Source organism: Xyrauchen texanus, chromosome 14 (genome assembly GCF_025860055.1).
Source record: "Xyrauchen texanus isolate HMW12.3.18 chromosome 14, RBS_HiC_50CHRs, whole genome shotgun sequence".
NCBI classification, from domain to species: domain Eukaryota; kingdom Metazoa; phylum Chordata; class Actinopteri; order Cypriniformes; family Catostomidae; genus Xyrauchen; species Xyrauchen texanus.
Genome location: NC_068289.1, coordinates 39,469,924 through 39,495,473, shown reverse-complemented (window position 1 = coordinate 39,495,473; position 25,550 = coordinate 39,469,924). Strand labels below are relative to the sequence as shown.

Here is a 25,550-nt window from a genome sequence, read left to right as displayed (position 1 = left end):
AAGCAAAAACGTTTCTTTCTTTTTTGTTTGTCTCTTTTTGTGTGCTGTGAATTGACAGCAAGGTGAAAAACACACAGAGGTCACACTGCTTGTGGGGCCGCGGTACGGCATCAGTCACGTGATCAACACCAAGACTAACCTGGTGGCCCTGCTCGCTGACTTTAGCCATGTGAACCGAATCGAGATGTACACAGAAGACGAAAAGAACGTGAGAGTGGAGCTTCACGTCTTAGATGTGAAGGTGCGATCAAGCATATTTTTAGGATACTCAATTAATTGTTTTATGCAGTAATATGTATATCTAGGCCTAGAACACATTATTATGAAATAAATCAGATGTTATAAATAAAATACAGAACAATTGATTTTTTACCACCACATTTTGAAATTTGGGAGCATAATTGACCTTTTTCAGTGGCAAACCCTTACCAGTGGTCACACAGCCTCTCATGTTTTATTGCATTATTAAGAGTGGAAGATAGTAAATCAGATCTACACACATTTTTAAAGTGAAACAAACACTTGTTTTATGCAATATTTGTATTCTTTGGCCAAGCAAACACAGTTATCGGCCGATGTGGATAATCGCAAAATGGGCAATATAATGGTATATCACTAATTATTATCTGATTATTTATGGTTGTTTCTACAGCCCATCACTCTTATAATGGAGTCCAGTGATGCGATGAATCTGGCATGTCTGACTGCGGGTTACTACAGACTGCTGGTCGACTCACGGAGATCCATCTTCAACATGACAAACAACAGTAACACTGCAGGTGAGAGCGCTTCTGATATCATATATCATTCCACTGGTTGGATGTATATTTTTAAAAAGTTTCTTATCTATCATTTTGAGTGTTTTCACTCTAGAGGTGTTGATATGAACCCATTTGTCCTTTGAAGAGTGCAGGTCATTTGGTTCTTGTGATGAAAATTTCCAAACTTTAAACAACTTTTCAATTGTTTAAAGCTGAACAATTCGCAATTGGTATGAAATCAGTCCGTCCTGATTTGTTTACTGTCTTTGGAGTTTTGTTTTAACACAAATCCCTAGTGTGGAAACTCAGTGCTGTTAATGAAGGTTAAACTGTTATTGCATTTATTAGTGGTATTGTGACAAACATATATCTCATTCAAATCGAATGAGCACTTGCGTTCTCTCGCAATAAGTTTTGCATGCCCTCACCATAATTTGTTCCCTTGCAATAAGTTTTGCGTTCTCTCGCAATAGTTTGCTTTCCCTCGCATTGCAGTTTGCATTCCCTCGCCATAGTTTGTTCCCTCGCAATACATTTTGCATTCCCTCACAATAAGCTTTGCATGCCCTCACCATAATTTGTTCCGTCGCAATAAGTTTCGCATGCCCTTGCACTAGTATGCATTCCCTTGCAATAAGTTTTGCGTTCTCTCACAAAAGTTGGCGTTCCCTCGCAATAAGTTTTGCATGTCCTCGCCATAGTTTGTTCCCTCACAATAAGCTTTGCATGCCCTCGCCATAGTTTGTTCCCGCACAATAAGCTTTGCATGCCCTCACCATAATTTGTTCCCTTGCAGTAAGTTTTGCATGCACTCACCATAATTTGTTCCCTCGCAATAAATTTTGCATGACCTCGCACTAGTTTGCACGCCCTTGCAATAAGTTTTGCGTTCTCTCACAAAAGTTTGCGTTCCCTCGCAATAAGTTTTGCATGCCCTCGCCATAGTTTGTTCCCTTGCAATAAGTTTTGCGTTCTCTCACAAAAGTTTGCGTTCCCTCGCAATAAGTTTTGCATGCCCTCGCCATAGTTTGTTCCCTTGCAATAAGTTTTGCATTCTCTCACAATAGTTTGCATTCCCTCGCAATAAGTTTTGCATGCCATAGTTTGTTCCCTCGCAATAAGTTTTGCATTCTCTCGCAATAGTTTGCATTCCCTCGCAATAAATTTTGCATGCCCTCGCCATAGTTTGTTCCTTCGCAATATGTTTTGCATGCCCTCGCCATAGTTTGTTCCCTCGCAATACATTTTGCATTCCCTCACAATAAGCTTTGCATGCCCTCACCATAATTTGTTCCGTCGCAATAAGTTTCGCATGCCCTTGCACTAGTATGCATTCCCTTGCAATAAGTTTTGCGTTCTCTCACAAAAGTTGGCGTTCCCTCGCAATAAGTTTTGCATGTCCTCGTCATAGTTTGTTCCCTCACAATAAGCTTTGCATGCCCTCGCCATAGTTTGTTCCCGCACAATAAGCTTTGCATGCCCTCACCATAATTTGTTCCCTTGCAGTAAGTTTTGCATGCACTCACCATAATTTGTTCCCTCGCAATAAATTTTGCATGACCTCGCACTAGTTTGCACGCCCTTGCAATAAGTTTTGCGTTCTCTCACAAAAGTTTATGTTCCTCGTAATAAGTTTTGCATGCCCTCGCCATAGTTTGTTCCCTTGCAATAAGTTTTATGTTCTCTCACAAAAGTTTACGTTCCTCATAATAAGTTTTGCATGCCCTCGCTATAGTTTGTTCCCTTGCAATAAGTTTTGCATTCTCTCACAATAGTTTGCATTCCCTCGTAATAAGTTTTGCATGCCATAGTTTGTTCCTCATAATAAGTTTTGCATTCTCTCGCAATAGTTTGCATTCCCTCGCAATAAATTTTGCATGCCCTCGCCATAGTTTGTTCCTTCGCAATATGTTTTGCATGCCCTCGCCATAGTTTGTTCCCTCGCAATAAGTTTTGCATGCCCTCGCCATAGTTTGTTCCTTCGCAAGATGTTTTGCATGTCCTCGCCATAGTTTGCGTTCCCTCGAAAATAAATTTCGCATTCTCTCGCAATAGTTTGCGTTCCCTCGCAACAAGTTTTGCATGCCCTCCCCATAGTTTGTTCCCTCGCAATATGTTTTACATACCCTCGTCTTAGTTTGTTCCCTCGCAATAATTTTGCATGCCCTCGCACCAGTTTGCATTCCCTCGTAATAAGTTTTACATGCCTTCGCAATAGTTTTGCATTCCCTTGCAATAAATTTACATGGTTTTACTATAGTAACCATATTTTAACTGTGATATATCTTTTTAAAACTATAGTAGTAATACAGTAATATTAATATGTTAATAAAAATCTCTTTGTTTTGTTCATGTCTAAGGGCACGACTCAAGTGGCAAGCTCAACTACCAGGCAATCGATTGGAATTACGCTTCCGATGAGCTGCACGCTGAGTATGCTATCTGTGGGCGAAGAGACTGCAATATCGCTCCTAACACTAACGAAATTCACCAGATGCAGCATCGTGCGCATGCCGATGAGAGATCAGAGAGGACGGTCAGAGGAAGCCACGTGCATTCTCAGCCGTACTTCAGCATCCCAAAAAGCAAGCCTCAAGACTCGCCCAGAAACGCCAAGGTGTCCTTCATATTTGGTGACCCTCCGTTGGACAGCATAAACCCTCAGAACCTCGGATACCAAAGACTGATGGAGGACATTCCAGAAGTTCTAGAGGAACACAGGTACCTGTATGCCCAGCAGAAGGACTACAAGCCTCTGGAAGCTTCAGTGGAGGTTGACGGTTTCCAGTACAATTCTCACATGGTCTACGGTGACGCTAAGATTTTCGGAACTACGGAAGGCATCGAGGAGCCATTGTTGCATGACATCTGCTATGCGGAGACCACCGACGATGCCGAAGATGACGATGACATCAGTTGTGAGGAAGACATGATGATGATGATGACGGGGGAGATTAACTCTTTCTTGTCACTTTCAGAATCTAGCGACGACATCATCGATCTTACCTCCCTTCCGCCGCCACCAGAGGGCAATGACGAGGAAGACAATGACGTCCTTTTGCAATCACTAAACTTGGCGATTGCCGCTCCTCCTCCAGGGTTCAGGGATAGCTCGGACGAAGACGACCACCAAGGACCTCATGAACGAAAAAACTTTGCTTCGCTGAAAAATGACATTCCTGTGTCGCTGATTGATTCAGTGCCGACACCGGTCTCTGGTGGGACAGAGGAAGTGTTCAATGATGATGTTGTCTCCACTCTACAAGCTCTGGAGGCTTTGGCCGCCTCTGAAGAGCAGTCGCACCCACAGCCGGACAGTAGTTCAGGTTCTTACACTCTAGTGACATTCATTCACTGACGTTGAACAAACGTCCAGCCATTTTTTTTTTGTTTGTTTTTTTTGTTGCTCCTTTCATTGTTTTTATTTTCTTCAGTGCAAGCCCCATGTTTCTTATGTTTCTATTGTGTGTGTGTATTTGTTTTATTTGTGATGTAAATGGCACTTTCCACAAATAAGGTAGGGCTGAATGATCCATCGAAATAATAAAATCTAAATCAAGACCTTATGTGAATAATAAACCGCAAAGGACTGATCCATTCAACCCTGTTGCCCAAGTTATAAAGACAGAATAAAAACATTTGATCTTAAATCAGTGGAAACTATAGGTTTGTCAATAACTTAACAGCAACATTTGGCCTCAAACTAAACTAAATAAATGAGGTGGATGATGATCATCAGTTTTCTGAAGGTTAAGCACCTCCTTTTGCTGACCATTTGTGAGAGTTTCAGCCGTTTTGTACCCCTTTTGTTGAAAGGGTCAGATGTGAACTCATGTCAATTTGTTCTTTATTGTGATTCATTTTTTGTTAATTTATTTCATTATGTATGGAATTATTTGTTGCATTTCATAGTCTTAAAAGTTTTGTACAAATAAACTATTTTAAAGTACATTTGTGTTGAAATGTAGTGTGATTGCTAAAATGTTTGTCTTTCTGTGACACACAGGTGTAGAAATATCTCGCACCTTTAGCCCCGAGTCCTCATCGGATTCTGGGAATGAGACAAATTCGTCTGAAATAACGGAGAGCTCAGAGCTGACAGCAGCTCAGAAACTCTCTGAAAACTCGCTCAAAATGCTTATAGTGACAGCCGAAGGTTACCAAACGCTAGCTGAGGAGGAGACCGAATTTCGATTGACTCCCTGTGACATCAGGGCATCTCTACGAAATCAGGAAGATGACCCTCAGTCATCCGCAGTCCCGCGCAATGCTCTCCACTCGGAACACTTCGAGATGGAACCGGAAACGATGGAAACAAAGTCACTGACGGACTACTTCAACCAAATGCAAAGGGGCATGATGATGAGAATGCCGCAGGATAAGATTAAGGAGCAAGACAGCGGGGTGAAATCCAGCGGTGAATCCGAAGTCTGTCAGATGAGAATCCCAGAATCGCATGCGGAAGATATTGTTGGGAAGTTTAACAGCTTCAGTGTACACGATACCCAACGTTCCGGTCCCTTTGATCCGAGCAGGATGACTTTTGCATTTCAAGAGCCGAATCAACGATTGCACATGAGTAATAAAACAGATGAGCACATTTACTCTGAGGTGACTGGCGATAGCGGGACATTGCACACAGACAGGGTAACACAAAACGTCAACAAGATTGAGTTGAACGACTCTTCCATGTTGGGAACAGGGAAGCACATGATTGACTTGAAAGCGAGTTCACCAGCAAAAGAACAATATTTGATCGAGCGAACCCGGAATGAACATCAAACCAAAGCGGCTCCATCTGAACAGGAAGTGACACGGCTATGCGAGTATCACCTGACCAAAAGGATGTCGTCTTTACAGAGTGAGGGGATCCATTCCCTACAGAGTTCCCAGTGTTCGTCCATTGATGCTGGCTCCAGTACAGGAAGTAGTAGCTGTGTGACGCCAATGGACTCTCCTCTGTGCACGGTAGATAGTATCCACTTGCATGGAGAGTCATCTCTGAAAGGTCACGGCTATCCAAATCAGAACGTAGATGGAACGTTTTTGCGGAAGCACCATGGATCGGCCGCCACGGAGTCGACTGTTAGTGCGGGCCGTGATGGAGGCCAGAGGATGCCCAAGATCAGAGAAACTACAGGTACTGCAGACATGTATTTCTACAGATTAGTAGAAAGTTCATGAAGCAATTAATGGTTAAGTGTGAAGTAACCTAGTGAAAAAGTGATATCTATTATTATGTGGAAACTCTGAACTCTGAAACTCTCAAGTCTGGTCCACATTGCAGATAATTCAGGCCAAGAACTGTAACTTTTAAAACCGTTTAAGGGGGTCTAACAGTGAATTGCCCCCAGTAAAAGTGCTGATTGTTTGTAGATCAACACGCCGAATACAATTCAGGTTTCCCGTCTGCTTTCCTCGGGCATGAATAATGCAATGCCGGACAAATAGCACAGTTCTGCAAGTAAAGCACAATCAATAATAAGCCTTATTTACATAGAAAGGAGCCGTGTTTGAGCAGAAAGGAATGGTAATGACTTGATATAAAAACTGTTTAAGCACTGATGGCGCGACTTAATCTAGATTTTAGCCGTAATGAAGATGTCCCAAACGGGCCACCGATTGTCCCGTATTTCAACAGAAAGACTGGAATGAGCGATTTAGCAGATTTCCAAGTCTTAGGAACTCATTACAATTTCCAGATTTAGAAGTCTCAGCCATTTCTGCAATATCATTTGCAGGCTTATCGAAGACGTCATTCATTTCACTCATTATTTTATCTTGCCAAATTCTAATAATTTCAGACATCCAGAAGCATGAGACATAAATCCGACTAGAAGCTCTCCATGAACTAATATATCCCTCTCTCTTTCCTACCACCAGTGTAACATGCTGCAAAGAAGACAAAACAGAATTGTCTTCTGCTCTCACGGTACGTCCATGTTCATCCATAGCACAGATTCCTACGTGCCAAACCAGAGGCGATCGGAGGTCTAAAATGCTTCCCGGATGATTCCTGCACTCGGCCTCAAAAGACCCCGCCCCCGCTCTGGCTGCCTCAGGGAGGCAGAAATGGAATTTTAATCGGAAAACCTTTGGCTCAGGGAGCATTGACACTTTCAATGGAAACTGCGACATGTAGATGATCATAATCACATCAGCCAAATCACTAAACCTAAAAGGAGCCGATTATGAGATTTAGAAACCTGTTGTTCTTAAAGTCAACATGAAATGCAGTTCTCAAATCATCCTTTGGGAATTGATTGAACTGCAAAAAAAAAAAAAATATATATATATATATATATATATATATATATATATATACTTATAAAAGAGTATTTTTGTCTCATTTTCCAATAAAAATATCAAAACATCCTTAAAACAATAACAAATATTTGAGAAGCAGAATGGAGTAATATATTTAAGGTCTTGTTTACAGGGAAATCTAATAAAAATTGGTAGGATTAATGCTTATAACAAGAACAAACTATTTGCCAATGCACTAAGAAAAATAAACTTGTTTTCTTTTTTAATCTAGTTTTTTGTTTTACTTTCCCCATTGGAAAATCTTTTTTTCTTGTAATAAGCATAAATCCCATTCAATTTTTTGTTACATTTTTGCTGAAAACGACTAAATGTTTTCAAGTGAATTTATCCTGTTTTATGAATATTTAAATATTTTTACTTGAAAACGATGATTTATTTGTGGTGTTGGTGTTAGTGGGTTTTGTTTTTCAGATTGGCGTTTGGAGGGGAGGAGATTCCGATGTCAGCTGAAATGGAAAGTCATTTCAGAGGTTGAGCACGTTATTGCATCTTGATAAAAGATGACAAAGTCAAATAGATTTGTCAAGACACACTTTGATGTCTGAACATTTGAAATGGATTTAAAAGTCTGAGTACACGAGTTTTGACAGTTGCAGTTTCCGAACATTCCGTGACAGTCTTGGTCCATTTGAACATTCCGTCAATACAAGTCTACAGTATTTTTGGAATTTTCAAAGTCTGATCAGGTAGAAAAGACAGAGCACATTAAATCTGATCAGTCTGAAGGTCTGTACCAAGTTTGGTGGATGTAGCTTGAAAGCTCAAGGAGCAGCTACAATTTATAATTTCGGTCTTTGTTTGGGGAATTTTGGATAACTCAAAACCATATCTGTAAAATATCAGTATGTTGGCTTGACATTAATGTGCATCGATGACTATGTCGAAAAATAAATAGGGTCAACTTTGATTTCATGTTGACTTTAAACTTCTAAAGGGCGTAAGTGAATGACAGATTCACTTACAAACATGTTTCAGTCTCCAGTACGATGACTCCATGACTTTGTCACCGTTGGAACAAGACGTGCCTATGTCCATATTGTTTTGAATCACGCGCACACGAAACAGATTTCTCTGCGAAATCGTCACAGCAGTCACTTAATCTGTTTTAGCCACATTTTCTGTCTAATTTCTCAAGACTGCATGTATTTAAAGCAAAAGGACTTTTCAGAGTGCTGTTTGGGGTGAAGTCACGGCAGCGGTAGCTCTACATGCATGATGTGGAGTTTAGGGGAATCAGAAAGTCACTTTATTTACTCGCTGGAAGGCTTTGGGAAGTTATTTTGATGATCACATTGGCAGTTGATTATGCTGTTATTTGGTGGTAGCAATGGCCATATTTTTTGCCACAGTATAGCCATAGCTTAACACACCTGCGTTTGTCATGAAGGTCTAGGCATTCGAGGGAATCTGGCCATTGCAATTCATTGGGGTCACATATGGCTTGTGTATATGTTGTGTAATATGTAAAATGAATTCTACAATGCATAGAATTTTTAAAAGAACATTTACAGTACATATGTATTCTGTATATAAATACGACACTACCTTATACAGTAGATGCATCCCATGTTTGTTCCATGTATTTATTTCACATTTATTGTGAGTTCCACATTGAAAAAGACACGAAAAAGCCACTATACAATCTATAAACCGCGTATAAAGTTCACTTCCTACTGTATACCATTTCTATTCATTTGTTATTGTGTTCTTAATGCACTGACATTCACATGAATACATAAAGTCAACATGAAATGCAGTTCGAAACCCATTTTACTTGCATAATCTGACATGTTTCGTATATATACCGGTATATAACTAAACACTTGTAGGGCAGTTGAATTATATCCATTGGACATAGATTGGATCTCTAAAAGGATGTTCAACCCAAAATCAAAGCAAGTTATTATATTTTGATGAAAGATTACAAAGACAAACTTTGTTTTATTTAAAATAAACACAATGCATTAAGAAAGCACATAGACTGAATTTTGATTTCATGTTGACTTAATAATAAACGTATTTTGCATTATTTAAATGGTCATTAAATATTTCAGATTGGTTACAGTGATTTTTTTACAGTGTCTTTATTTCATTTAAATAGGTAAAAGAATCATGTCATTGTGGATCCTGTCATTATTGAAGTCATTTATGAAAAATCTGAATGGTGGTGTGTGAAATATTTTCCTTTTGTTGCTTCCTCCTTTGGAGCTCAAGAACTGTAGTGCTAGACAGAAATGTTGATGGTTTCGTGACTGTCGTGCTTCTCTTCGTTGTGGTTTTGCTTTCATTTATGAAGAAACTTCAGTAGAGCTTGAGAAAACCTCTCAGATGTTGTTTTATCTCTAGCACTAAAATATGAATAAGGGTGAAAGTGCAGTTGTTCCTCTTTATGCTATTTTTAAAGACAGTTTTAATTCATACATTTATAAATCATACATGTTCTGGGTAACTGCTGATAGTAGTTGGGTAATACAATTGCTGTGCAGAATCACAAGGGAAAAGGTTTGGACAGATACAAGGAGTACCTAAATATCTTGTTTGTAAGATAAAGAGGATCTTAAATTGTTGAAATATATTCACTCTCACTTTTGTTTGTTGTTTATGTATATATATATATATATATGTATATGTATATGTATATGTATATGTATATGTATATTACAATGGTCAGTAACACCCGTGCTGGAAGTAATTGGGGGTGTAAGACTGGGAAAGCAGCCAATACAGGGATCTGAACATGTTTCCTGTGCAACGAGTCACGAAGGGCGAAAATAATTTTTGCTCTGATAAAGATGGTAAGTACATCATATTTAATTCATTTACAAATGGCAAAGGTCAGGGCTCTCTATTGCATTCGTAGTTTGATTTTTTTCCACCAATGTGGTTTGATGATGCCGAACGTCAGGGAAAGTGTTTGGTGCCTCTTATGGGGCTTTTCCACTGCACGGTACAACTCGACTCGACTCTGCTCGCCTTTTGGGGGTTTTCCATTGTGGATAGTACCTGATACTTTTTAAAGTATCACCTCGGTCGAGGTTCCAAGAAAGCCGAGCCGATACTAAATGTGACGTCAACCCTGCTGATCACTGATTGGTCAGAGAGAATCGTCACTGGATTTGCGACACGGGACATTAACCCGCTAGTTTTACAGTTAGCAACAGCGATAGCAGTATCATTCGTTCACGCGACTTTCGAATTGTGAGAAAAGAAATGACTGTGCGCAAAACCACGCCGTGGTCTATATACGATGTGCAGACGGTCCACTCAGTAGCGATGAGCGAAACGATAAACTCTCTCAGGAAGTGTCTCAGCTGTTGGACGTACACGGCTACCGCCGGACCTACCAACAGTGAAGGGAAAAGTAAAAAAACGTAAAAGTGGAAGTGGTTCGACCAAATGGACGCTATCTGGATTGGCGAGCAATGGGACGGAGAGTGCCCTGGACTCGGTCACGGCGTTGTTGGTGTTCATGATGGGGGATGGGACATTTTGTTACGTTAACTCTATACTCTGCTTGAAAGCTTCACTTTATTTAGTTGAGCAGCTATGGGAAAGCTTCTGAAAGAACCAGCCCAATTTAACTGTTACACTTGTGTAAAATCACCATGAACAACTGCTTCATGCAGCACAATGAGCTAACAGCTAACAGCTAGCGGTCCTGTTATTGTTTATGGTCTGTAATATTTGTGTCGCATTTAAGATGATGTCACGGCAGTAGAGGCGGCGAAACTATGACGATCAGCCTATAATCCCGCCCACGTTGATGTGGCACTAAACTGCAGTGGAAATGCAAGCTCAGAAAAGTAAAGCGAGTCGAGATGATCCGTAACGTGCAGCGGAAAAGTGCCATTTGTGTTGGTACAACAAGGCAACGTTCCTTAACCGACTGCAGGCCTCTAGTGGGGTAATAATTATTGCTTTCTTTCAGATGATGGAAAACATTTTTATGGTTGTTCTCACATTCTGCTCACCAGAATGATTTATCTCTGGCTAGTAACGGGAGCGAGGTTAGCGTCAACTGCACTGAGCGAGGCCTAACCGAAATCCGATTGGGAATTCCCATGAATACCACTAACCTGATGCTAACTATCAACCACATACCACACATCATGAACAGCTCGTTTCACAACCTGGACAACATCACTGAAATTGACCTGCGATGCAACTGCGTACCGATCAAGGTTGGTCCCAAAGACCACGTCTGCACACAAAGTTTGACGACTGACAACAGCAGCTGTAAGCTAAAGAAACTGAAGTCCCTTTACCTGGATGGTGACCAGCTTTCTGGCATACCAAAGGGTCTTCCTTTTAACCTAGTGCTCTTAAGCCTAGAGGTCAATAGTATTTTTTCAGTTCTTAAAGAGGACCTGACAGAACTGAGGAATATAGAGATGCTGCACCATGGCCAAAATTGCTACTTCACGAATCCCTGCAACACATCATATTACGTTGAAGAGGATGCGTTTTTGCTGCTTGACAAAATGACTTTGCTCTCTCTGAAGTCTAACAATTTGTTCCACGTTCCACACAAGCTACCATCCAGCCTGTACAACAACAATATTCAGGTGATAACGGAGAAGGATTTAGAGAACTTGGAGCTAGAGATATTAGATCTGATTGGGAATTGCCCACGCTGCTATAACGCGCTTTTCCCATACAGGGCTGGACTGGGAAGAGAAATTGGCCTGGAACTGGCCGAAAAGTTAGCCAAAAGCTGTTGAGCGTGGGGGGTCACTGTCCTTTTCTGCATATCGCGGCACCGTTTTGTGGCCCGTTATGCATATTATCTTAGCGCGCCCGGCCCACTCGGTTCTCCCGATGGCCAGTCCGCCCCTGATCGGCCCAAAAGTGAGTCGGCCCACCGGAAAAATGCCTGTTCACATGCAATTCATGCCCAAATAATGCCCCACTTCAGATACACGAGAACTCCAAGAATTGCTTCGGCTTCACAGTAACTCTCTAACAAACACACTTTTTGGCATACCGGGCATTTTCCCGGTGGGCTGACGCACTTTGGGGCTGGTCAGAGGTGGACTGGCCATCGGGAGAACCAAGAGGGTCGGTCTGTTGGCCGCAGCAAACTAAAATGAGCTGCCGCGTTATGCAGAAAAAGACCCCCCCCCCCCTCCCCCGCTGGAAGCTCCTGGTACAATTCACGTAGGTTTGGATCACTTTATAATTCCTCAGTTCTTGTGGATTATCTGTTTAATATGTTGTGAGGCAGTGCTATATTCAGGAACAAAGTACGAGCGAGTAGAAGATTTTCTCCTGGGTTTCTCTTTAAGTAGATCGTTTTGTGAGAAGTACGTCACTTTATTTAAAGCCAAATCCACCAATTTTTTCTGGCATCCTGTGTTCCTAAAGCGATCTGTTATACCTGTGGCAAGAAGTTCAAAGACCTGATCTTGATCATATACGCGTCATGAGTTATATTGTCTTTAATGTGTTCTGGGTGAACTCTCTTTGCATGTAAAATATGTGGATTACAGACAATTAATTAAGATTCTTGTTTGTAACAAATCTGCATATATTCATAAAAACTTGAACAAGCCTCCTGGACGTCCTACTATCTCCAATAATGGAAGCCTTTTGAACCCATCTACACAACACATCGACTTCTTCATTAAACCTTTGGGATCTTCCAGCATTTATTCAAGACACAGCGGATGTCATTAAAAATGTCAAACAATTAGGAACTATTATTTCGTCATCTTACTTTGTAGTAATTGGTGTGGAGGCATTGTATACCAATATTAACCATGATGAAGGTCTTAAAGCATTGAGACACTAATCGAGATCAAGGCCAATAGAAGAGAGTCCTCTCACAGACTTAATTCTAACACTTACGGAATCGAGGGCACTGCCATGGGAGCTTGTTACACAATCTGTTATGCCCCTAGTTACACAATCTGTTTTTGGGCGTTTGGGAGGAGTTTGTCTTCAATGCTGTTGCTAATCCTTTCCATAATAAGGACTAGTGGTGGACTAGATATATTGATGACATGCATGATTTTTGAGGAAGTGATACCGAATGAAAAATTTTTTTTAATTCTACAGACATCAGTATTAAATTGTGCCTTGAATATATACTCAGCAAAAAAGGAAACATCTTCTCACTTTCAACTGCTTTTATTTTCAGCAATCTTAACATGTGTAAATATTTGTATGAACATAAAAGATTCAACAACTAAGACATAAACTGAACAAGTTTCACAGACACGTGACTAACAGAAATGTCTAGAAATGGTTGGAAATCAAAAGAAATTAAGTACTTCAGTGCATCTCCTCCTCATGGACTAAACCAGATTTGCCAGTTCTTGCTGTGAGATGTTCCCCCACTCTTCTACCAAGGCACTTGCAAATTCCCGGATATTTTTTGGGGAATGGCCCTAGCCCTCACCCTCTGATCCAACAGGTCCCAGACATGCTCAATGGGATTGAGATCTGGGCTGTTCACTGGCCATGGCAGAACACTGACATTCCTGTCTTGCAGGAAGTCACACACAGAATGAGCAGTATGGCTGGTGGCATTGCCATGCTGGAGGGTGATGCCAGGATGAGCTGCAGAAAGAGTACCACATGAGGGAGGAGGATGTCTTCCCAGTAACACACAGTGTTGCGATTGCCTGCAGTGACAACAAGCTCAGTCTGATGATGCTGTGACACACTGCCCCAGACCAAGATGGACCCTCCACCTCCAAATCGATCCCGCTCCAGAGTACAGGCCTCTGTGTAACACTCATTCCTTCGATCATCACCCCTGGTGAGACAAAACCACGACTCGTCAGTGAAGAGCACTTTTTGCCAGTCCTGTCTGGTCCAGCGATGGTGGGTTTGTGGCCATAGGTGACGTTGTTGCCGGTGATGTCTGGTAAGGACCTGCCTTACAACAGGCCTACAAGCCCTCCGTCCAGCCTCTCTCAGCCTAGTGCGGACAGTCTGAGCACTGATGGAGGGAATGTGCGTTCCTGGTGTAACTCGGGCAGTTGTACCTGTCCTGCAGGTCTGATATTCACATGTACCGATCCTGTGCAGGTGTTGATACACATGGTCTGCCACTGCGGGGATGATCAGCTGTCCTTCCTGTCTCCCTGTAGCGTTGTCTTAGGCGTCTCACAGTACAAACATTGCAACTTATTGCCCTGGCCACATCTGCAGTCCTCATGCCTCCATGCAGCATGCCTAAGACACGTTCACACAGATGAGCAGGACCCTGGGCATCTTTCTTTTGGTGTTTTTCAAAGTCAGTAGAAAGGCCTCTTTAGTGTACTAAGTTTTTATAACTTTGACCTTAATTGCCGTCTGTAAGCTGTTAGCATCTTAACGACCGTTCCACAGGTGCATGTTCATTCATTGTTTATGTTCATTGAACAAGCATGGAAAACTTAAAAAGAAACCCAGGAGAAAATCTTCTACTCGCCTGTACTTTGTTACTGAATATAGCACTACCTCACAACATATTAAACGGATAATCCACAAGAATTGAGGAATCATACAAAGTGACCCAAACCTACCTGAATTGTTCCAGGAGCTTCCAATTATGAGCCATAAAAAGACAGGTATTAAAGACAGACTTGAGAAGTTCTTTACCTGCAATTACAAACACTGCATGATTGGACAAATACATGGGACGTTTAAATGTGGACATTGTATCCACTGTGAGAATGTTACTCAGACAGTCTTTTGTGGATGTCTTTACTAACAAAGCTTTTTCCATTAGATCATTCATCAATTGTAAGAGCACACGTGTTGTTTACAGGCTTGAATGCCCCTGTCATTGTTTATATGTGGGCCGAACTGAGCATAGATTGCAAGATAGACTGTAGGATCATAAAAATGCAATCCATATAGAACATAAAGATTACCCTATGGCAATGCATTACGCATCTGTACACTGAATTTTCATTTAAAAGCCACCACTTTCCCAAACTAGATTTGACTTTCCTGTAAGAATATTTCTCTCCCCTTAAATAGTATCCAAATCGTTACAGAGCATTTTGAGTGTAGGACAATGATGTATTAGGATTATGTTATGTTGTTGGCCCTCTATACACAGTCTGTATGTGCTGACATGCATGAATATGGGGTTTATACATGAATACAGTTGTTGATGTGTGTTGTTGTTTTTTATATATATATAAACTTGCATGCAACAGTATATAAAATTACAAATTTTATTTGTAAGGCTGTGGTATTTAAAAAGGCGTTTCCCCTTTAATATTTTGTGCCTGACACACAGGAAGGGTGTTTGAGAAATGCATCAGTGTGCAGTCACTGTTTTTTTAACCATTTATAATGTCCTATGTGACTAGCCAATTGACGATAAAGACCATTTTCTACCAGAAGAAGTGCCTTGGACTATTTCCCTGAATTGCTATGATTGAAACCCAATCAAAGAGCACCTTTTGGGCAGCAAGCAGCACTACAAAATGTATTTCTTCTGATCATTTTAGAACTGCGCAGATGAAGTTGTTGACGATAGTACAGTTCCACATCACTTTTAGTAAATGGGTAAAACAACATAATTTCCATCAGCTCTATTTTTGCAACAAATTGCATTGCTCCCTGAAAGATATTACTGAAATAATCTCGAGATATCTCACTTGTCTCTGTGACAGCTCTAGACTTTATAAACATGTGTCTAAAATGTGTCCACAGGCCGCGGTTTCTGCCACTTTCGACATGTCAATCATTTTGCAGGTTCTTATAGTATTGTAGTTGCATCGAATTATTGAGGCTTAATGCCATTTTTATGCCATGTTGTACATAACAGTAGTCAGTTGAGGGCGCTATTTTGCTGCTGTTGCTTTTACATCCGTTTCTGCACGATGTTGGTCTCAATTAAGCTCATTTGGTATCTTTGGGTTTTGGAAAGAAGTGTTGAAGCACCTCCAGATTATCACCGATCCGCCACCAAAGTTCACAGTGGGTGCGAGACACTGTGGCTTGAAGGTATCTCTGGGTCTCCGTCTAACCATTGGATGACCAGGTGGAGGATCGGTGATGATCTGGGGGTGCCACAGCAAGGATGGAATCTAGCAGATTGAATCAAGCCACGTACAAGGTTATCCAGGAAGGAAACATGCTTCCTTCTGCTCTGACGATGTTCCCCAACTCTGAGGATTGTTTTTTCCAGCAGGACAATGCTCCATGCCACACAGACAGGTCAATCAATGTGTGGATGGATGACCACTGGATCAAGACCCTGTCATGGTCAGCCCAATCTCCAGACCTGAATCCCATTGAAAACATCTGGAATGTGATCAAGAGGAACATGGATGCCCACATGCCATTAAACAAAGCCGAGATGCTTGAATATTTGCACCAGGAGTGGCATAAAGTCACCCAACAGCAATGTGAAAGACTGGCAGAGAGCATGCCAAGACCCATGAAATCTGTGATTGAAAATCAGGATTATGCCGGCAAATATTGATTTCTGAACTCTAATTTAAAACATTAGTATTGTGTTGATTAATAATGAATATGAACTTGTTTTCTTTGCATTATTGGAGGTCTGAAAACACGCCATCTTTTTTGTAATTTTGACCAGTTATTCTGCAAATAAATGACAATATTTTTTATTTGGAATTTGGTAGTAATGTTGACAGTACTTTATAGAATCATACAGAAATGTTAGTTTTACTCAAACACATACATATAAATAGTAAATCCAGAGAAACTGATCATTTTGCAGTGGTCTCTTTCATTTTTTCCTATATATACAAAGAATTTGTCTTGGTGACAGAGGATTCCAGTGCATATATACATATATATATATATATATATATATATATATATATATATATATATATATATATATATATATATATATATATATATATACAATATACAAATATACTAATTAGCCATTACAATATTCAGGTTGTGGCCCTTTCTTCTTCCTTATTTCTAATGTTATAATTACTATGGAAGAAGAAAGGGCCACAACCTGAATATTGTAATGGCTAATTGTTATGATGTAATTGTAATTAATCGACTGTTCATTAGTAGTTATTCAATAGTTATTTCTCCTGATGCTGAATTAGTAGATCATTAAAAGTAGTTCATCAGGAGGCATGACTGAATTCAATAGTTATTGATTAACTAATTCTTACTTAACACAACTATAAAATGCTATCACATACTGATTAGTTAACACATCTTCCTTAGTAGTTAATAGTCGTGACTTAAGTGTTAATGAAGAATTACCTATTAGTTCTGCAGTAATTCCTTATTAGTTATGCATTAAGTAAGATACAGTATTCTAAAATGTTACCCAAATCTGTTATATACAGAAGCAAGGGAATGTAATGGCAGAGGATATATATATATATAAATGTTTAACATTTTTAACACAAAAGACGCAGGAGTTGCTGGAAATCTGATGACCAGGGCTCTTCAAAAAGGGGCTTTTCCTGTTTTGATTTCTAAATTAGAGCCAGTAACGTATTTAAAAGTGCATGTGACTTACGTGATCTATGTGTATGAGGAAAATGCACGATGTAGGAAGCACTTCCTCTCTTGCACTGACAACCAACAAACTAGCTTTCGCCTTTGTGGTCACTGCACTAATCCACCACAAACCAATAATATATAGGACTGGAAAACAATGAATCAAACCAATTTATTGTGGGCATTAAACAGAAAATGAAAAATGTAAACGAGTCTGTGCACTGCCAGGTGGCATCACTTTTGGAATAAAAAAAGTGTCAAAACAGACCCTGGCAGTTATAGCAAAACTTCCCCTTTCACACATACAACTGTAAATGCATCACCACGCGCTGCTTATTCTGTGTCTAAGCGCTGTAAATCTCACACCAGGACTTAAAATAGACATTGCTACCATGGTAAGGAAGTGTTATTTACTGAATTAATGAGCAAATATTCAGGTTTGAAGACTTTATTGTAGGTATAATAGGATGTTGTCATTTGTGTGGTTGTTTTAAGGAGATCTGATGTGTAGATAGCACGTTATCTCAGTGGGTTTGTGACTTTTAGCCTCTTAAATAAAGATGTGCAACTGTATACCCAAGTAGCACTCGTTGCGTTTTTGTTTCTATAAAAGTGTGGATTAGTCTTTATATGATTATTCATTTTAAAAGGCAGTTCTCTAAACTGAAAGCTCTGTTTGCTACACATCAACAATGTACTGTATTACCTTTAGAGATCAACGATATGATACAGATGACTTTAACGTTTAAATAACCGATAACAGATATACAGAATCGATTTTAAGTTGTTCATTTGGGATTTTTTGACACAATGTACATCAGACTACAGTAATAGGACCAGAGTATTCGTTATAAATATTTTCATTATAGCCATTTAAAAAAAAATTGTTGGTGAACCTGATTATATGCAACTGAGAACTGATTAAGAAGAAAAGTGTGAATATCGGTAACATGATATCAGTCAGATTTGTCAAGACAAACTTTGATGTTGGCTTGATAAAGCCTTGTCTGAAAGTTGCTAAAAGATGGATGGATGATGGATGGATGAATGTATGGATGGATTGATGGATGATGGATGGATGGATGGATGGATGATGGATGGATGGATGTATGGATGGATTGATGGATGGATGGATGATGGATGGATGATGGCTGGATGGATGGATGATGGATGGATGGATGGATGGATGATGGATGGATGGATTGATGGATGATGGATGGATGGATGTATGGATGGATTGATGGATGATGGATGGATGGATGGATGATGGCTGGATGGATGGATGATGGATGGATGGATGATGGATGGATGGATGGATGGATGATGGATGGATGGATAGATGGATGGATGATGGACTGGATGGATGGATGATGGATGGGTGGATGATGGATGGATGATGGCTGGATGGATAGATGGATGGATGATGGATGGATTATGGATGGATGATGGATGGATGTATGGATGATGGATGGATGATGGATGGATGTATGGATGATGGATGGATGGATGGATGGATGGATGGATGCTGGAAGATGGATGATGAATAGATGGATGGATGGATGATAGATGGATGTATAGATGATGGATGATGGATGGATAGATGGATGGATGATGATGGATGGATGGATGGATGTATAGATGATGGAAGATGGATGATGGATGGATGGATGGATGTATAGATGATGGAAGATGGATGATGGATGGATGGCTGGATGGATGGATTGATGGAAGGATGATGATGGATGGATGATGATGGATGGATGGATGGATGGATGGATTGATGGAAGGATGATGATGGATGGATGATGATGGATGGATGGATCTATAGATGATGGAAGATGGATGATGGATGGATGGATGGATAGATGGATTGATGGAAGGATGATGATGGATGGATGGATGGATGGATGGATTGATGGAATGGATGGATGATGGATGGATGGATGGATGGATGGATGGATTGATGGAAGGATGATGATGGATGGATGGATGGATGTATAGATGATGGAAGATGGCTGATGGATGGATCAATCAATCAATCAATCAAATTTTATTTGTAGAGTGCCTTACAACAGCCAAAAGGTGCACAAGGCGCTTTCCAGTAAAAACATCAATAGACAACAGTATATAAAAAACATAAGTGTACATAAAAATAGCAATCGAGTCAAGTCGGAGGCTACGTGTTAAAAGCTTGTCTAAATAGATGTGTTGTCAACTGCGATTTAAAAACACTCAACATGGTGTTACTTCGTAAGTGTGGTTGAGTGCGTTCCACAGTTTTGGGCCCTGGACGGCAAATGACCGACCTCCCAAACTTTTTATATTTAGACTTTGGAATCACCAGAGAGGTGTGTTCAGAGGAGCGCAAGGTTCTGGCTGGTTGGTGGACCGTTAGTAATTCTGTGAGATAGGCCGGGGCCAAACCATTGATGGCCTTGAACACGAACAGCAGGACCTTATACTCCACCCTAAACCGCACCGGGAGCCAGTGGAGCGAGCGGAGGATCGGGGTGATATGTGCGCTTGGTGGCATTGCAGAGGAGACGTGCTGCGCGATTTGTACCAGTTGAAGCCTACTGAGAAGTGATTGATTCAATCCAATGTAGAGGGCATTGCAGTAGTCTATCCTCGAACTGATGAAGGCATGAATGGCTTTTCAAGGATCAGCTGCTGGACAGAAATGGTTTGACCTGACTCAGGAGCCTTAACTGGTAAGAGCTGGCATTCACAACTGCACTAATCTGTTGATCGGACTGCATACCTTGATGATGGATAACATCCAGGTTGCGCATTGGGTGCAAACTGAGGTGTTAGATGGACCAAGACTGATGATGGACCTATTGGATGAGTCTGGATTGAACAGAATGTACTCAGTCTTTCCTTCATTCATATGAAGGAAATTCTGGGAAAGCCACTGTTTGATGTCCTGAAGGCAGTTATGCATGGATGGATGGATAGATGGATGGATGATGATGGATGGATGGATGGATGATGGATGGATGGATGGATGGATGGAAGGATGATGATGGATGGATGGATGGATGGATGTATAGATGATGGAAGATGGATGATGGATGGATGGATGATCGGATAAAACCTTTATATTGTAACCTAAAGCCATGTTAAGGCTGACCTTGTTTATTCATTTACATTTAAATTTTTGGACATATGGAGTTTCAATAGTTTTTGCCCATTTAAACATTTCGTCAATGTAAATCAATGGGATTATTCAGATTTTTTGTGATCTGCTCTGAGGAAACCGTAATTCCAATCTAACCGAATAGCAAACTTAACCAGTTGATACGCACCCCTTTATGAGCACAAACCATGAAAATGACATACCTGAACTGAAATGGTTGTATTTACGGGACTCTTTGGAGTTTGGACACAGTTGTGGTGTCTTTAGAAAGAGACACTTTGGACTATATTTCACAAGTTTCAGAATTAATATTTGTTGTTATTTATTAAAGTTAGAGAAGCTGAAGTTTATAGTAATGGAAATATTTTGTGCTGAACATGTTTTTATAATCTAAAAAAACAACAATAAAAGTGCCAAAACAACCCAGAAATACAATGTTCCCAAAGTCACGAGTCTAAAGAAGTTTTGTTTCTAATCTGAAGATGATTTAATAATAAATGAGTTCCTGCAGCTTTAATCTCTGTAAAATCTCTGGAAGTGTTCAGAGTAAAATTAAGCTCCGCCTCTCAAGATCGACACTAAATCTGACGGCACTGCTCGACTATTATGAATAAAACTACACTACATTTTTAAAAACAGACTTTGGAGACGGGCTGGTTTTGTTTATGAGACTCTAATATATCAGATCATAAACAGTTTTACAACATGAATGCTGCTCAGATTGCAGTTTGATGAAGAACGATGATGAAGGCGAGATCTCATGTAAACAATGGAGAATATATCAATATTTCTCACATTTATCACTTTTATGGACAAAAAGTGTGATTGGATGTTTTTAATGAACGCTTGTCATGGACGATTGACTCAAGTGTGTTGAACTGGATTCATCTGGCGATCGTGTTTTCATAATAATGTCCCGCACAAATAACTCAATTACTGTTTCTGGAGGATTACTATCGTGAAACAGAGATCGGATATCAATGTTGAACCCTTTGACCTTTGAAGAGATGTATCATTTGTTAACATTAATTACATTTATAGATGGTAAATTACATATTAAATGTAAGCAGAGTGACGTCACCACCGCGTGCAGGGAATTGCATATCAACAAGTTAAGTCTAAAGGTCTGTGCCGATTTTGGCGATTGTACCTTTAAAGCTCTAGGAGTCCTAGTTAATAATTGGACAATCTTTATTTTATTTTTATTGTATTTTTATCTCAACGATTTACACTCTGCTTTTTATATTTCAACAGGTTTCTTTGTCGTATTGGTTTACATTTGCCGGTTTGCTGATTATGACATTGAAGATCACACTTATTATGTGTCAAAAAGACATGAGGACCATGAAGGCTAAACTCTGTGACGTACATGAAAATGTAACCACGCAGACGAGGGAGGTTGACTGCCATGGACTTGGACTCCGAGCGATGCCATTTTTCACAAAAAATACAACCAGCATTAACCTATCGGAGAACAAGATCAATAATTTAACCTTTGGAGATTTTAAGGACCTCAAAAATCTGACCGATCTAAATCTGAACTGGATGAACATGAATCGGGAGGTTATTGTTGCCGTTGGGGTATTTTCGAATTTGACCAAGCTTCAAACGTTATTGCTCAGTGGAATGGCCCTGAGTTATGTACCAAAAGAACTTCCAAAGAGTTTGCGTGAACTAAAGCTGGTGGAGAACAAAATCATCTCGCTAAACGCAACAACCTTCTTGCATGTGAAAAATCTGACAAGTCTTTACCTTTCAAAAAACTGCTACTACTGGAAACCTTGCTTGAGGGATTATTATATTGAAAATGGAAGTTTTTCCATGCTAGCCAATTTGCAACATCTCACTTTGTCTTACAATAACTTAACTCATGTCCCTCGAGGACTACCTGCCACCTTGCAGAAACTGGAACTTGCTTCAAACAGAATAGCACACATCGGAGAGCATGATTTCCAAGGACTCAGCAATCTGATAAGTCTAAATATCCAAGGAAACTGTCCGAGGTGCTACAATGCTCCATATCCCTGCGTTTCTTGTAAAAAAAATGCCATTGTAATTCATCCAGAAGCTTTTGCTAACCTTGGAGAACTCCAGATACTGAACCTCGCAGGAAATTCAATCATTCAAATTCTTCCTGACTGGTTTCGAAGCATCTCAAAGCTCGAAGAGCTCTATCTTTCTTACAACTTCTTGTCAAAGGCTGTTGCTGAACATGGTTTCTTGAGTAATCTACCACTTCTGAAGAAACTCGACCTCTCATTTAATTACGATCTCCAGAGTTATCCTGATACTGTGAAGCTATCACCCAGTTTCTCGAACTTAACCTCGTTGAAGACGTTGCACATTCAGGGTTTGGTGTTTCAAGAAATCCGAGCAGATTCCTTCAGATCTCTGTATGGCTTACAAAACCTGTCGGTGTTGGATGTAGGCATCAATTTCATCGTCCACGCAAAATCAAACATATTTGAAAAACTACAAAATTTAAAACTACTCTATCTCTCCGAAAACAGACTTTACCCGGTGACGGTAGACAAGCATGTGATTACAGACTCAGGCGAAGATTTAAAATCTTCATTCGCAATGCCCTCGATGTCAGAACCCCATCAAATGGAGCATTCTTATGAGATTCCAAAAAATCTCGTAAAACCAGAGTGCTATGCCATGGGACGAGTGTTGGATCTGAGCCGAAATAATCTGTTCTTCATTTCTCCTAAACAGTTTGAGGGATACGGGAACATATCTTGCCTCAACCTCTCTGGAAACGGCTTTGCCGCTGCCCCAAATGGAACGGAATTCACGTTACTTCCGGGACTCAAATATCTGGACTTGTCCTTCAACAAAATTGATCTGGCATATGACTACGCCTTCACAGAGTTGCAAAGTCTGGAAGTTCTGGACCTGAGCTACAACCCCCATTATTTCACTGTATCAGGGGTGACACACAATTTGAACTTCCTCAAACATTTGCCCTCTTTGAAAGTTTTGAACATGAGTTACAATAGCATCAACACATTAACCACCAAAGCGATGTCCAGTCAGTCTCTTCAAGAGCTGCAATTCCAGTACAACAGTCTTGGCAAGTTATGGCGGGAAAAAGATAAAACATACGACAAGCTTTTCCAGAACCTCACCAATTTGACCTATCTGGACATATCCTACAACCTAATTGACAAAATCCCACTTCGTGTTTATACGTACCTGCCCGAAACCATCCAGAAACTTCGATTAAGTCACAATACTCTCACAAATGTGAACTGGACATCGTTGAGACGTTTTAAAGATCTCAGGGAGCTCATTTTAAGCAACAATAACATCCTTTCCATATCTAGCAGTTTGTCCAAAGACCTTCCTTCATTGCAGTTCCTCGATCTTCGAAACAATAGTATATCCGAGCTCTCCATTGGGTTTCTAAATGGAGCGGTGAATCTCGGAGCATTGGATCTCAGTCACAACAGACTGATAACCATCAACCAGTCCACATTTCCATCCGAGAACGAGAGATACCTGAAGACGCTTTGGCTCAATGAAAACCCCTTCCACTGCACGTGTGACCTACTGGAATTCGTGTTGTGGATTTACAACACCAATGTGAAAATCCCAAAACTGGTGACGTCCGTCAAATGCGACATGCCTGAGGAGAGACATGATAAACCAGTGATAGACTTTGATATTAAAGAATGCATTGATGACCAATTGGCTTTTCTGGCCTACTTCTTCTCGACTGTGATTATTTTGTGCACCACTATCGTGGCTGTCGCCATGCATATGTTCTACTGGGATGTCTCCTACATATTCTACTATTTGAAAGCCAGATTCACTGGGTATCAATACCTGAGCTCTAACAGTTGCGTTTACGACGCCTTTGTCACGTATGACACCAAGGATCCGCAAGTGTCGGATTGGGTACTCAACCACTTGCGAGTGCAACTGGAGGATCAAGGTGAGGGCTTCCTACCCATTTGCCTGGAGGAACGGGACTGGATCCCTGGTTCTCCCGTCTTGGACAGTCTGAATCAAAGCATCCAGCACAGCCGTAAGACCGTCTTCGTACTGACGAAGGGCTACGTCAACAGTGGCTCCTTTAAGCTGGCGGTCTTCCTGGCTCACCAACGGTTACTTGAAGATAATGAGGATGTAATTGTGCTGCTGCTTCTGGAGCCCGTGTTGCAGCACTCGCAATTCTTGCGCCTGCGCAGACAGCTGTGCAGCCGCAGCATTCTTGAGTGGCCTCACTCGCCATCGGCTGAATCTTGGTTCTGGCAATCGCTGCGGAATGCCATACGAGTGGACAACCAGGCGATGTACAGTGATCTTTACAGCAGATATTTCACCACTAAGTAGAAAGTATCATTGTAAAGGTGTTAATGGAAAGGAGGAGGTGAGAGCCGGCTTGACAATATAAATAATATTTTAATGTAGAACTAAACAAAAAGACAAACACACAAAGGTGTCGGACAGCTGCCTGTAAATATCTCTCTCTCTCTCTCGCACTGCAGTCTCCAGTCGGCCTTTATCTCTCTTGAGGGCTAATTAGCCTGATTAGGGGCCGGGTGTGCGGAATCATGACCCCGTCCTCCGCCCTCCACCCTGCCACATTCCTCCCTCGTTCTCTCAGGCCGGGGAGCCCCCAGCATGACAGTCCTCCAGCCCCTGGTGGACGGAATGCCCCGCTGCGTTTTTTGGTGGATGGTAGGGGTCTCCCCCGCCCCTGGCAGCGGTAACCGCTCCAGGCGGTTGGTTGGGTGCCCCTCCTGCCCTCGCGGCCGGCCGTGTTCCTCTGTCCCCCGCGGATGGGCGCGGCGGCTCCGTTGGGGTGGATGGTAGCGGCGAGAACTCCACTACGGCACATCAGGATGAGATCCTTCCCAGGT

The 25,550-nt window shown here is 41.0% G+C and overlaps 2 protein-coding genes across 4 annotated transcripts in view; both read left to right on the top strand.

The window, feature by feature from the left end:
- The window catches only part of frmpd4 (FERM and PDZ domain containing 4), a 65,453-nt gene extending 58,491 nt beyond the window's left edge, over positions 1–6,962 (top strand). For both annotated transcript variants that reach the window (XM_052143118.1, XM_052143119.1), the window contains 5 exons: positions 59–241; positions 653–779; positions 3,122–4,087; positions 4,768–5,901; positions 6,645–6,962. In XM_052143118.1, coding sequence (XP_051999078.1) covers positions 59–241; positions 653–779; positions 3,122–4,087; positions 4,768–5,901; positions 6,645–6,649 — 2,415 coding nt within the window. In that variant the 3' untranslated portion in view covers positions 6,650–6,962. The remainder of the gene's footprint in view (positions 1–58; positions 242–652; positions 780–3,121; positions 4,088–4,767; positions 5,902–6,644) is intronic.
- Positions 6,963–17,842: 10,880 nt separating this feature from the next.
- Positions 17,843–25,550, top strand: part of LOC127655355 (toll-like receptor 8) — an 8,187-nt gene continuing 479 nt past the window's right edge. Inside the window, exons 1-3 of one of the 2 annotated variants that reach the window (XM_052143121.1) lie at positions 17,843–17,935; positions 21,934–25,057; positions 25,176–25,550. The exon at positions 25,176–25,550 is cut by the window's right edge and continues 479 nt beyond it. In XM_052143121.1, coding sequence (XP_051999081.1) covers positions 17,855–17,935; positions 21,934–25,020 — 3,168 coding nt within the window. In that variant the 5' untranslated portion in view covers positions 17,843–17,854 and the 3' untranslated portion in view covers positions 25,021–25,057; positions 25,176–25,550. Of the gene's footprint in view, positions 17,936–21,933 lie in introns of both variants that reach the window. The other variant, XM_052143120.1, reaches the window with a different exon arrangement.